Source organism: Ceratina calcarata, unplaced genomic scaffold, assembly GCF_001652005.2.
Source record: "Ceratina calcarata isolate Rehan_Ccalc_2016 unplaced genomic scaffold, ASM165200v1 scaffold160, whole genome shotgun sequence".
Classification (NCBI taxonomy): Eukaryota; Metazoa; Arthropoda; class Insecta; order Hymenoptera; family Apidae; genus Ceratina; species Ceratina calcarata.
In genome coordinates, this window is record NW_017137285.1 from 169325 (window position 1) to 182039 (window position 12715).

Sequence of the window (12715 nt, forward strand, 5' to 3'; positions counted from 1 at the left end):
CATTTTTTAATGGTGATAAATAGACTGCGGATTTTTCATGCGTTTATGAAATAATTAAATACGCTGCAAGTACAAACGTGATGTCTACAAGTATACAAAATATTGCAGTGCTTAAATGATAAACGAAATTGCAATCTGAAATGTACCTTCCTAACTGACTACTTTAAATCTCCTGTTTTGCATGAAAATTTGCTGTCTAATGATGAAACATTGATTTATATGACTCGGATGATTTGTTGGATCCGGATGTATCGAAACGATTGCGAGGGAGGGCGGCCTAGGTAAAATCGAGACGCGGTGTGATGCACCGAATAGCATTTGTGTCGCACGCCCGAATAATTGATCGTCCTTTCACGTGCCACACCGGACGTAAAACGAGGAGCCGCGGTAAAATCGTTCCTCGAATAGGATACGTTAATATTCATGATCGAGATTCCCCGGGCTTGCCGTGCCAACAAGCATTTATTTTCACCTTTCATCTAACTATGACTTCGTTTTTCTTTAAGAACAATTACTTTAATCATATATTATTTCCTATATGATTTTATCCACTGCTTTACATGCTGTTTCATATATTCATTTCGTGCATTCGTACAATTTATAAATTGTATCGATCTGGGAATTAAATACAAGCTGTGAAAGAAGACTAACAGAAAAATGATGGACAGTGCGAGATAGTCGCGTGTTCGCGGACGCAGTCCACCGTTAACATCAACAATTTTCACCACCAGATATCAACACGCGATATCCGAAATCGCCGTTTCACCTCGTCGGATTCCATGACGATGGAAAATCACTGGAAAAATTAGTCTCGTTCATCTCTTCAAACAAATTCAGATCTACTGTCCCTGGCAGAAAACGTCGAATCGCTGCGTTAATATAAATATGAATAGTAAGAAATTGGAGAACGATTTTAAAAACAAATCTTACATCTTATTGCAAATCCAGTCGAAGCATTTTCGATATTGTGAGCGAGGACGGTTTTAAAATTGAAATGACAACACTAGAACGTTTGCATGGTGTATCTTGTTGGAAAATCAACAGGATTTTAAATATCGAACTCGTTCAATCTCATTTTGTTAGAACCTTTCCCAGTGTTTACCAATCACCTGTGCCGTGAAGGATACTAAATCAAAGGATGAAAGGAGAGAAGTGTCAACCCTTTGACAAGTGCTTCGAACAAGATTTAGAGATCGACTGGTGGCCAGTTGTTTGGCTAGAATCCTAATAATAACGGAACACAGTGTTGCACCGGCGGTCCCACGGGTAGGTACCTTGTCTATTTAGAAATAGGCGTTACACGTCGGCATTGTGCACCGGCGTTCCAGGAGAAAACCAGAAAATATCATTGTCCCGCAGACAGACGAATTCCCAGTTGCCCTTGGACATTTGGTTGCCAAAAACGTTCACCGAAAATCGATTCGATTGTAACATCACGTACGGAATATCTCAACAGAGTCCCGTGTTTGTAAGACACATAACTTTCTTTTTTATGTGAAATAATTTTGCTGTTCGAGTTCATAAAAAGACGCTATTAAAACATCGATAAGTTCATGTGTACATAAAATATAATTTAAATTGTGACCAGGAAAAACAAGATTACTATCCCTAGGGCCATACTTAGAAATTTGATGATCGTAGCACAGTATCGAACCGTTTAATTTTCCAACTCGATAAACCCGACACATAACACATCGCCGCTAATTAACAGAGGCCGGCATGTATAATTCATGTGCTATTTGCTAATGGGGACAGAAATATACTCTCGAACAGCGTTCGCGCCGCGAAATTTCATACGCGTCATGTTTAGCGTTGTAAAACATCTGAATGTGATAGTTTTACCGAGAGGATCGATTAACCGGAACCGTGAATCACATCGAAACGATCCGAACCTTTCATAAATCCTGCTGTTTCTTAAAACTGAACAAAATTCTAATTTTTTTCAAGTTGAACGAACATCAACCTGTGCATTATACTTATGTACTGAGAGATTCAATTTGTATGACACGACCTAACAAGGCTGTTGGGAGGGTGACATTTTTTTTGTAGGAAGGGTTGAATCCGACAGGGCAGGATGGAGACAGGCCGATTTTCTTGTTAAATCGCTTGCAGACGCTTTATCTTTAGAAGCCACAGACAGTGGCAGCCAGTTTTTTTGTCCTTAACGGAAATAGCTATCATTCTATGCGCCTTTAGAATGAACCGGCAATACTCCACAAAATTTATTTTCGACGTGTGTGTAGGTTTACGTATCCGCCGTCTGGCCAGAATAATCGTCCCGGGGATGATCAAAGGGGACGATAAACCGGGAAATTCGCTACATTTCAACCCCATCATCGCCCCCTATCAATGCGACGTTCTAATCTAATCAGCACAATAATCGTCAAAGTATGAATGAAAGTGTAAAGAAAATTTTTCAATTGCGTCCCACACGAATTTGTAATTCGATATTAAAAAGTATTTTTACGTATGCCATGTTCACAATATCAAAGCTGATCCTATTGGAAGTGTATTGATGAGTAGAAAACAGGCAGACGCGGATGTTGACTCACTGCCACTCTCACTTTTTGCGATTTGCATCAAATCTCTTGTCTGTTACATAGGCGCCTATTTGCGTCGCGCGAACCATGCAGAGAAAAAAGATCCGCGATACATCTAGTTAGAGTCTGGGATCTACACGAAATTTTTCACCGAAACGCGTTCCCTTTCGGTGAATCAGAGCACCGTGCGACGACGGGTAGGTAAATTCCCGAGCCGAGTTCCTGAGCCTCTATACGCTTCTATTTATATTTTGATACGCGTATCTGCGCCCGATTTTTGCGTAGAGGTTTCTCATTCATTCGTCCGGTGAATTAATCTACAATAGACGCCACGCAGGGACCGTTTACCTATGCTTCTACGCTTAAGAATTAACGCCAATCACGTTTTAATGTAAATCGATAGCCCAAAGGGTTAAGTCCGATTAAAAAGCCTTCGTTTACAATCGGTATTAGATGAATCAGTATTAGGTTGCTATCAGATAAGCGTTATCGCAAGAAGTCACCTCAGTCCCAAGAACGTGACGCATTGAAAAGGAAATGAAACTTTGTTTTATTTCGTATCAAAATTCGATTCATGCTTCTTCCGATATCAAATACATCGTTCGTCTAAATACCTTTGAAGCCTTGATAAGCGAATGTAAGGACACGTGGTTGCCATGTTTTGAAAGCGGATTTGAAAAACGAATTGCAAACGGACAACAGTTCGTTGCGAAACCGGCGACAATAGCGATCATTAACATCGCTATGAGAAGAATTGGTACTGCTATGTAGAAGAGGCCACGGATTGCCGTAATCCAAATAATTACTATCATAGTTCTATTCAGGAGAAAATTATTTTTGCATGACACAGGTTTAAGTTCTTGGTAACTTTTGATTTTTATAAGAAAACGTGAATGGAAGTGTCTTATCTTTACGCGAAGTTCGATAAACGTAAGAAATTTATTTGAAATCCATGAGTTTCTTACAGATTTCAAGGTGTGACTAATCATCTTCGTCGAACGAACCGCGTAATCAATGTAAATAATTAATGAAGTGATCGTAAAGCACTTCCCGTTTATTACGAATCGAGTTACTCGATAAAATTAATAAACGGAAGTCTTATCAGCAGTTTAAGCAAGGAGATTAATTCTTATTGTGACAAGGTCACAATAATTCGTTTCCTTAGATGAGAAGAAAGTGCAGCTTACGTTGCAACTCAATAGCATAAAATACAAGGAAACAATAATGACGAAGTATGACAATATTTCTTGACAGAGTCCAATGGAAAAATTTTCATTATGGATTATTGTAAATCTTAAATAGTAAATCTAATTGAAAATATTAAAAGATCTATATTAAAGTAAGAAGTTCAAGCTTTAAGGGAAAAATGCAGTAGTAAGTACTGTTACCTTTATACCGTTAAAACGATGTAACCGAAGTCTTATCAGCAATGAAATACAGGAGAATAATTCTTATTCCAACAATGTGACTATAACTGAAAGTGCAGCTTTGTTCATAACTCGATAGTATAAAATACAGCGAAAGAATAATGGTGCAGCTTTAAGGGAAAAAGGCAGTAGTAAGTACTGTTACACTTACAGAGATAAACCGATGACAACGATCGTCGACACGGATTAGACAAGGAACAGCGTGGGTGGAGAGGTTAATTTTACTCGACGCTATGGAAATTCGAGTCGATACGTCAAATCCTCTCCGCACGAGATACACGCGAACTCGTATAATACCGCGGCGCGGCTACGCGAGACCGTCTCTTCGCGTTTTTGTTTCTCTTATTCTGTCTACGTCGTCCGCTGTACGCTTCCATTTAACAGCTAGCAGTAAGCGGTGCACTGACTCGAAAGTCTGGGAATCGAAACCACACGGATTCCCCGGTATTCGCGACGCGACTAGACGCGAGAAAATAGCGAAATTTTCACGGCCCGTAGAGAGAGAGAAACCTCACCAGAACGAGAGCATCCTGTATTAAGGACAGCCGCCCGAGCACGAGCAAAATGATTCACATTAAACATACTTATTGTGCAATCATTGTTGCTATCGATGATCAGTGTTAAAGTATCTGTTTAAAATAACTGTTATGATAAATTAATCAGACTGTAGAGACTCGCGGAGCAAAGCATGCTCGAATTAAGTAAGATACGATTTTGTTAGAATGTTTGAACAACGTGTACAGTAAATTATTCTTATTGGCAATTCTTATCGAGGATTCTTATTGGCGAACGAAATCACGAGGATGATCGTCGTTAGTTTTTTATGGTTCTCGCGTGGCTGTCTCTTCTCTAACCCTCGCGAAGCGAAATGGATTTTGACAACGCGACCCGTCAATCGTGCCGGGTTATCGTATCGCGCTTATGACTAGTAGAGATGGATTGCGTGTGCTAACCTGAAAGTCTAGCGAGGAATCGAAGCATGCCAGCGGCGGAAGACAGGCAATGAGCCGCGGTTCCAGCGACCAGAATTCCACCGGCGATCGGCATTTGTATTTTCCTCCTCTTTCCCCAATATTGTCCTTGCGTGTATGTATGCGCGTAGAACGTCGGTCTGCTGGCCTCTCTCGCTCGTGTCTGCGTTCCTCCTCGCCCGTATACGCCGCGAGAAAAAGAGAGCGAGATAGAGAGGCGGGGGAGAGAACGAGTCGTCGGGATAGACGAGGACGGAGTCGCGGCGGCCGGGGGTGACGCGAGTCCTAGCCTAACCTAACCTCCCTTCCTCGTTCGGCGTAAAGTTGTAAAGGGACACACAGAGGCACACCGCACCACAGGACGAAACGCGAACGACGGTATCCACCGTTTTTCGAGACACGGTGCAGCGACTCCGAGACGCGGACAACAACCGGTCGCGCACTAAAGCGAGAATCGGTCCACGGCACACACTGTTCCCATGCCCGTGATTTTTTTCTCTCCTCCCTCTGCGGTTATCCTCTTCTCTCTTCCCTTTTGACACTCCCGATTCTCGGCAGCCGGTTTACGTTTACGTGTCGCGTACCAGCAGCAGCGGTAGGACGGTGTGCGCGCGTGCCGTGCCGTGCCTTGCCGTGTCGCGCCAGTGAAAACTCTGCTAGCGCACAGGCAGGAATGGTTGTGTGTATGTACGGACTGAACAGACGTACGCCCCAGCGGGATAGATAAATTGGCCTTCAGTGAGAGAGAGGGAGAGAGAAACAGTCCATTAGAGGGGCGGAGGGGAAGGGAGAAGCGCGTACGACGGCGTAAACTCCGACCACGACCTCTCGGATAGAAAGAGACGCGGCACGGCTCCTTTTGCGATCTTTCTGTCTCTCTTCGGGTACTCTCCGCATACACTCTTAACTTGACACACGACGTTGTTACGATTCACGCGCTCGTTCGATTCTCGTGCTGCTGTTGAGGACTGCTCATAGATCCGGGCGGGCACACTTAGGAACTTTCGTTGAAACGATACGGAATGTACACGCGCGGTACACCGCGACCGTACGCTTCGAAACGCGACGTTTACTCTCCCGTAAGGCCACGAAACTCTCACCTTCTCCCGTGAGTCGCTCCGCGGCGAGGATAACCAAGATACGCGGGGACGACGCGCGCCGTCGGTGCGATACAACGTCTCTGTACAATTGTCCCTTCGATGCTCGTTACGGGGTTACTCGTTCCCGCACTTTCTCGACATGTCATCGTGATCGCGATGTTGTTTCGCGGTGCTCGTGGGCCCCGACGGGCCCTCGCCGGTTCTATTGGCAGCGTACACTGCACTGTCAGACACGGGCCACGATAGAACATCCGAGCGACGACTGAGTACTGACTCCTCCACTCGCAAACCACCGGCAACGTTGCCACATCACTCCCGGGTCTCGATCGGACAAGTCTTCGGCTACCGACGGACAGGTACGGCGGTCACTGCGTTCTTGGTGCTGCTGCCGCGCGATCGACTGTTCCATTCGATTTCGTATTCTCCTCTCTTTCCTTTCCTTGCAGTTCGCTTCGCAGCCTCTGCTTTCCTTCCTTCCCGTTTATCTCGTGTCCCGCGTCCCGTTCGCCAAAGACCAAAAGTCGTTCTCCACTTCGCCGCCGAGTTGTCACCGCGGACTCGAAGCCTTTCACAGACTTCCCTCTCGCATCGCTGCCTTGAGTCGAATCGAATCGTACGCGACGACCAGAAGAAGGGTCACGCACGCCAACTGATCGCTGTTGTCGTCGTCGCTGCTATCGAACGCGGATCAGGTCGGTGCATCAAAATCCACGGAACGCCGAGATGCGTACGAACACACAGCACCGAGCTAACTGGCCACATCCACATCTGCTGCCGATTTGCTGGCAGTTCTGTTCAACTAGAAGCGGCGCGGCCGGCCAGTCTGCTCCCTCGTTTTCTTACTCTTGCTCGCTCTCGCCTACCAGCAGCCTTCTTGTGCCGTGATCGGCCGTGCCTACTACTACCTCTCTCGTGCTCGTGTTCCTACCTTTCTCGTTTCCCGCCCCTGTCACCGCTCACCGTTCCTTCTCGTTTCCTCTTGTCCTTTCCTGCAGCTCGCCTCTCATTCACTCGCCAGATCGCTTTCTCCATCCTTTGTCGATCCCCGGCGCTTCCACTCGTTCCGTTCGCCTTCCTATGGCGATCCTCGTTCGATCCCTGGCCCTCTCGCTCTCCGTCGAATGAATGGTTTTAGTTCGGAAGGGCGTCCGCGGGCCGGAAACGGCCGATCGCATCCGGAAATCACCGAGCCCGCACTTCCCGCATTAGTGCGCTTCTTGAATAAAATTCCATTCTTTCCTTCCTTTAACCACCTTTAACGTCGCGCGGCTTTACTTTCGTCGGAAATTCGTCACCGCGTGACGATTTACCGGATCTTTGAAATCCTCCCAAACTGACTGCGCACTCTCTGCATAAGATACATGATCCCGATTGTCACTTCCACGAACCTTTTCGCCTAACTTTTCGTGCGTGAAATTGTAGTAAGCACGTTTTTAACGCATGCGCTTCGTTTCTATTTAGTGCACGCGCCTACTATTATTTTCTCCTATTTTCCTTGATGCTCGTTCGATCGACGCCGCCGCGCTTCTTTCCACGGCGTAACGGTAGTTAAATAGTGTATCAGCTCGTACGCATTTGCATGGTTGCAGTATTTATGCAAATCCTTCGTATCACAATGGAGTTTACCTCTGACGCACGCATCAAAACCTTACCTTGCCCTAATTCTTTTACAGGCTATCGTTCCAATCTTATGAAACAATTTCCTAGCCGCGGAAACTTTAAGAGTACCCGTTCACCATGCTGGGTCACTCGTATGTTATTTCGTGTTCCCATGAAACTGGAGCAGTATTTCTGGCAAATTGGCGCCGATTAAAAAGAACTGCACGCGTCTGGTGAACGAAATTATGCAAGAAAAATATACCGAAACTCTTCGCTACGTGAGGGACTCGTTCCTCTTCTGCGCGTACCTTTCAAACGCCTCTGCTTCTAAAGGATACAGTTACGACTAAACTACAGATTTCACGCATTCAAATAATAATTGAATTCGCAGAAAATATGAAACATGTAATGTATAAAAACTTATTGGACATCAGGAATGTCGCGGTGACTGAATGATAAAGAAAAATTCTATTCATATACTTATTATTTGTCAAAACGATATTGTAAATATTTTCTTAATAAATTTTCATTTCCGTGAACGATGATATCGTTTTCTATCTTACCGGCTCTATAATTTCCTGGAGCGTTAGTTTTAATTCACGCCGTGATCAAAATCTGGAATTATGCAAACTGGTGCATGACGCAATGCGATGCACCGATTGATAAAACCGGATAAAACACATGGAACTGTAAACTGTAATCTGAGTCGTCGTTCAGCGCACACATAGCGGCATCTGACATTATCGTACGAACTCTCTACAGTGGAAGTTCAGCCAGCAACGATGTGTTCTTTAAAAGAATTGTTTAGAAAATCAGATTTAAATTATTTTACAGGAATTAAGAAAACCGGTTCTTACGGACTGTTCTTCAAGCATACTTATCTAGCAAGATTTGCAAGTTTAAAATGGCAGAGGTTTCTCAAGATTGCGCTCGCATAAAGGACTTGAGAAATATATTAAAAAATAGCGCGAGACTATTGAAGCATTTCGCCACGGCGATGGAACATCTGCGGAGCAATCTCGATCCTTGCGTCATTATCCTTTGTGACCGCGCATCATCGATTCACGGGTTTCCTCAACCATGGAAATTAATCAACCTTAGACCATGATCAGAGAGTTGATAATGGGAAAACGTGACGTCTGCCGTGGCCGTTCCAGGATCCATCGATCGAGAAATTCTATCATCTGCCCTGCTCGTTTCTTTTATTATTTTTTTTTTTCATTGTTTTATCGATCCGCGATTCGATCGTTGCTCGGTGAACCGATTTGTCGGTTCGGAGGGTTCGTTTATCGTCGAGCGGTCGTGAAAATAGCGCGACGGGTTCGCGGGTTTAGCTGCGGCAGCGATGCAATCAATTATCGATTAGAAAATTGAAGTTTTCAGCGATTACAGGCCTCCGTGACCGTTGCCGAACCAGACGTTACGTGCACGGCGAATCAATAATTATGCGTATCGATCACTCATTGCCGCGGTAATCCAACTATGTACGTTATCAAATAAAAATTGTGTTTGCTCCGAAATCAAATTCGTTATCCCATACCTAATAGCGGCAACAGGAAATAAATAATATCAATACTGTTTCATATGGTGAAAGAACTTGAACCTTGCTATTACATTCAATTTTCAAGTTCACCAGTAATTTCACAAACTACGAATTGGAATCGCATGTCGATTTCGGGGATGATCGAAACTGTAATCCATATTACCATTTTTAACGTGTGATAGAAATTCCTATCTAGATTTGATTTTACAACATTTGATTTTATCTCGAATGAAAATCTGCAGTCTAAATAGTAACTACCATCGAGGCAAGGTTTACCCTAGATAGATAGTAATCCGTGTCAGCAATCGATTGTCGAAACGAGTTAGGATTTGACATCGTGCCTTCTCGCAAGGATCATCGTTTGATGGGTGATGGTATAATATTCATAAGCAGGCGTCGTAGGCGCAGGCGTCGTCGATGTGTTCTCCGGCTCGTTCGACTATTTGCGCGGAAGACAATTTTATTGTTGTTCGTTCATCCGGCTCGGTTTCCTGAGCCATGTCGCTGACTACAGTGGTCTCAACCGTGCTGCTCTCGCTGCTCCTTCAACCTTCCCTTTGTCAAACGCCCATGAACATGCGTAAGTTTCCACTTTCCTGCGTAATTTTCTAGCTGAAGTCTTCATTGACATTATTACCATAATGAGTGAGAAAGTACATGTATAGTCCTGGGGAAACTAAGACTGTTTTGTGAAAAACGTTGCGTTTCTTTCGGAAACTCGTGTTATAATAATTTAAAGTTTATTTCATATTTCTTAGAACGACCATCGATTTTTTATTGACTAATTTTGTTAATGTAATGTTTAAAAGTAAATGTCAGTGAGAATCGATTTGATTCGTTAAAGATTGACCGGGTCGCGTGAATGTTTGATATGTTTCCGATACAACGCGAAAACTTCCCGGTACCGTCGTCGTCGCTGAATTATTCAGCGCGGTGAGCGTCTGACTAAAACCTTCCGGATCTCCTGGCCCGCTTCGTTTCACAGTCCTTGATATAAAAACAAATTGAAAAAGACGCCTCTTTATGCCCGTTTTTAACCAGCGTACAATTTCCTTTTTATTATACAATAAAATTTTTTTCCAATATCGACAAGTTGCATCTGTTTGTTTTGATAACCATGTAGTTATTCTATAAGGAAAAAAATAGTCGGTTTGCGTGGTAAGAATTCCTTTAGATAATTGTCATACGATTAGATTTTGATCTACAATGAAGTCGCATAAGCAATGTTGTAATAAATGAGATTCGCGTGTACGGTCGAATTAGATGTCACTTTAATATCACCAGAATGTGGGTGAAAAAATATTAATTCAGTTTAAGTGCTAAATGTTTTTTCTACAGTAATAGTGTTCGGGGAACGAGACACGTCGATTCTCAGTCTCTTAAACGAAGCTGTACCTCAGGCTGAGAAAAGTTTCGGCGAAGATATAATCACTGTCCACATATCTACCGTTTCTGTGGATCGAACAGACGTCGTTGCGAGTTTTCAAAAAGGTTAAACATTTTTTTATAAGAATATAAATTGTCAGACTGTTGATTTTATTCATAGACAGATTGAAATATATTAAAATCTGAATTCATGAAATCTTTTCTATACGAATTTTTAAACTTGTATCTTGGATTAAGGTCTGCAGTCGACAAATTATTCTTGTCTGTCGCAGTGTGTGCAGCCTTGTATAAGGGAGTCAGTATTATACTCGACATGACCTGGACGGGGTGGGAACGGCTACAGATTTTGGCAGACGAGAACGGAATAATATACAAACGGGGCGATTGCAGTATAAACGCGTACGTCCAAGCGATCGACGATCTTTTGATGTTGAAGAACGCGACGGACGTTGGCCTGATCTTCGAAGATGAAAGGGGTACGGCCTTCGATCATCCTCCCAATCTTCGATTATTCTTGCAACCTTGTTTAGATATCGATCATTTTTACAGAGCTGAATCAGAGCCTTTACTATCTCATAGGGAATTCGATCATAAGGCTGGTGGTGATCGACGAATTTACGGAGAAGACCGTATCGAGAATTAGGAGCATGAGGCCGTCGCCTTCTTATTATGCTATTTACGCTACTGCGAATAAAATGGAGGATCTTTTCAGAACGGTAAATCCTTAAAATTAGAGAAATATTATAAAGAAAATCAAATTTAAATAATATTAATTAAACTGCGGACTTTAACGTAAAATAAAACTTTTAGAGTATCAATTTAAAAATGATACTTAATGCAGAAAATCCGCACTCTAATAATAATATAATAATAATACAATGATGAAAAAAGAAACACCTATTATAAATAAATATTAAAGAGACAATCTATTTAGGCTGTCCAAGGTGGACTGGTGAGAAGAGATGGAATATGGAACCTGGTTTTCACTGACAATAATTACAAAGACTTTAAATACGTCAATGGAGAAATGCAATTAAACGTATCTATCACGATCTTATCAATGAAATTGAACGTCTGCTGTAGATTACTCAACGAACCATCTTGCAGCTGCCCTCCTGATTTTCAAGTATACAAAACTATTTCGCTGCGTCTATTACACGTGTACAGTGTGTCTCATAAAATGCTAATTTTTATACAGATTTTCTCGCATTACTTTAAACGATTGATAGGTCTGTTAGTAAATATGATGAGCGATCTTCAAAAATCTGGCATCAGCGTAGAACCGAAGAGTGGGAAATGTTCCGCGGAGAATCAGACTCAAGCTTCGAACGTCACATCCGAGGCGTTCAACAAGAATTTATTAGCGGTGATTTGGAATATATTTCAAAAATAATTGAAGATAAAATACATTAATGTTTATTTTTATAAATATTGTAACAGAAATTAGGAGGTAATGACACTTTCGAGTACTGGTCCGACAAAGCGATGATCACGTACAAAGCTGAAATCGAGTTTGAGACTCTCGAGAATGGAATGCTAGAGCCACTGGCTACCTGGACCAGGCAGACTAAAATCAAAGAAGTCGAAGGGAAGAAGATTGTATCTGCCAGGAGATTCTTTCGAATTGGAACTACCCCCGTAATTAATTACTCAGTCTAACAGAAACAAAGATTTTTCATTTTTTACAATATGCTCTATGCGAATCTTATAGAGAATACTTCATTTTCCCGAAAATCATGCATTTTCGCAAAAATCTCTGTTTTTAGGAAACAGAGCATTTGCGCTTCCGGATTTGTTTTTGACTTGAGAAACTCTATAAGAATCACATAATAGATAGTACAAAAAAAATTTTGTATCATACAGTGTTAGTTACAAACTGATTAAAATTTATCTACATTTAATTCATGCGTATATTGAAAATTAGTCGATACCCTGGATGATGCCTATGATGGATCCGAAAACTAACAAACAGATGAGGAACGAGCACGGTCGAGAAATGTGGGAGGGATACTGTATAGATTTTATAAAAAAATTATCAGAAGAGATGCAGTTTGATTACGATCTCGTTATACCGCAGGATCGGCAATTTGGGAAGAAATTACCTAACGGGCAATGGGACGGTTTGATCGGAGACCTTGCGAAAGGGGTA

The 12715-nt window shown here is 42.6% G+C and overlaps 2 protein-coding genes across 3 annotated transcripts in view; one reads left to right on the forward strand and one right to left on the reverse strand.

Moving 5' to 3' along the window:
- Positions 1–7517, reverse strand: part of LOC108632539 (uncharacterized) — a 48980-nt gene extending 41463 nt beyond the window's left edge. Inside the window, exon 1 of one of the 2 annotated variants that reach the window (XM_018037191.2) lies at positions 4921–7517. In XM_018037191.2, coding sequence (XP_017892680.1) covers positions 4921–5014 — 94 coding nt within the window. In that variant the 5' untranslated portion in view covers positions 5015–7517. The remainder of the gene's footprint in view (positions 1–4920) is intronic. The other variant, XM_018037192.2, reaches the window with a different exon arrangement.
- A 2161-nt stretch (positions 7518–9678) lies between these two features.
- Ir8a (Ionotropic receptor 8a) overlaps positions 9679–12715 on the forward strand; it is a 6195-nt gene continuing 3158 nt past the window's right edge. Inside the window, exons 1-8 of the mRNA XM_018037185.2 lie at positions 9679–9760; positions 10519–10671; positions 10839–11042; positions 11116–11282; positions 11501–11692; positions 11765–11932; positions 12007–12204; positions 12491–12712. Coding sequence (XP_017892674.1) covers positions 9679–9760; positions 10519–10671; positions 10839–11042; positions 11116–11282; positions 11501–11692; positions 11765–11932; positions 12007–12204; positions 12491–12712 — 1386 coding nt within the window. The remainder of the gene's footprint in view (positions 9761–10518; positions 10672–10838; positions 11043–11115; positions 11283–11500; positions 11693–11764; positions 11933–12006; positions 12205–12490; positions 12713–12715) is intronic.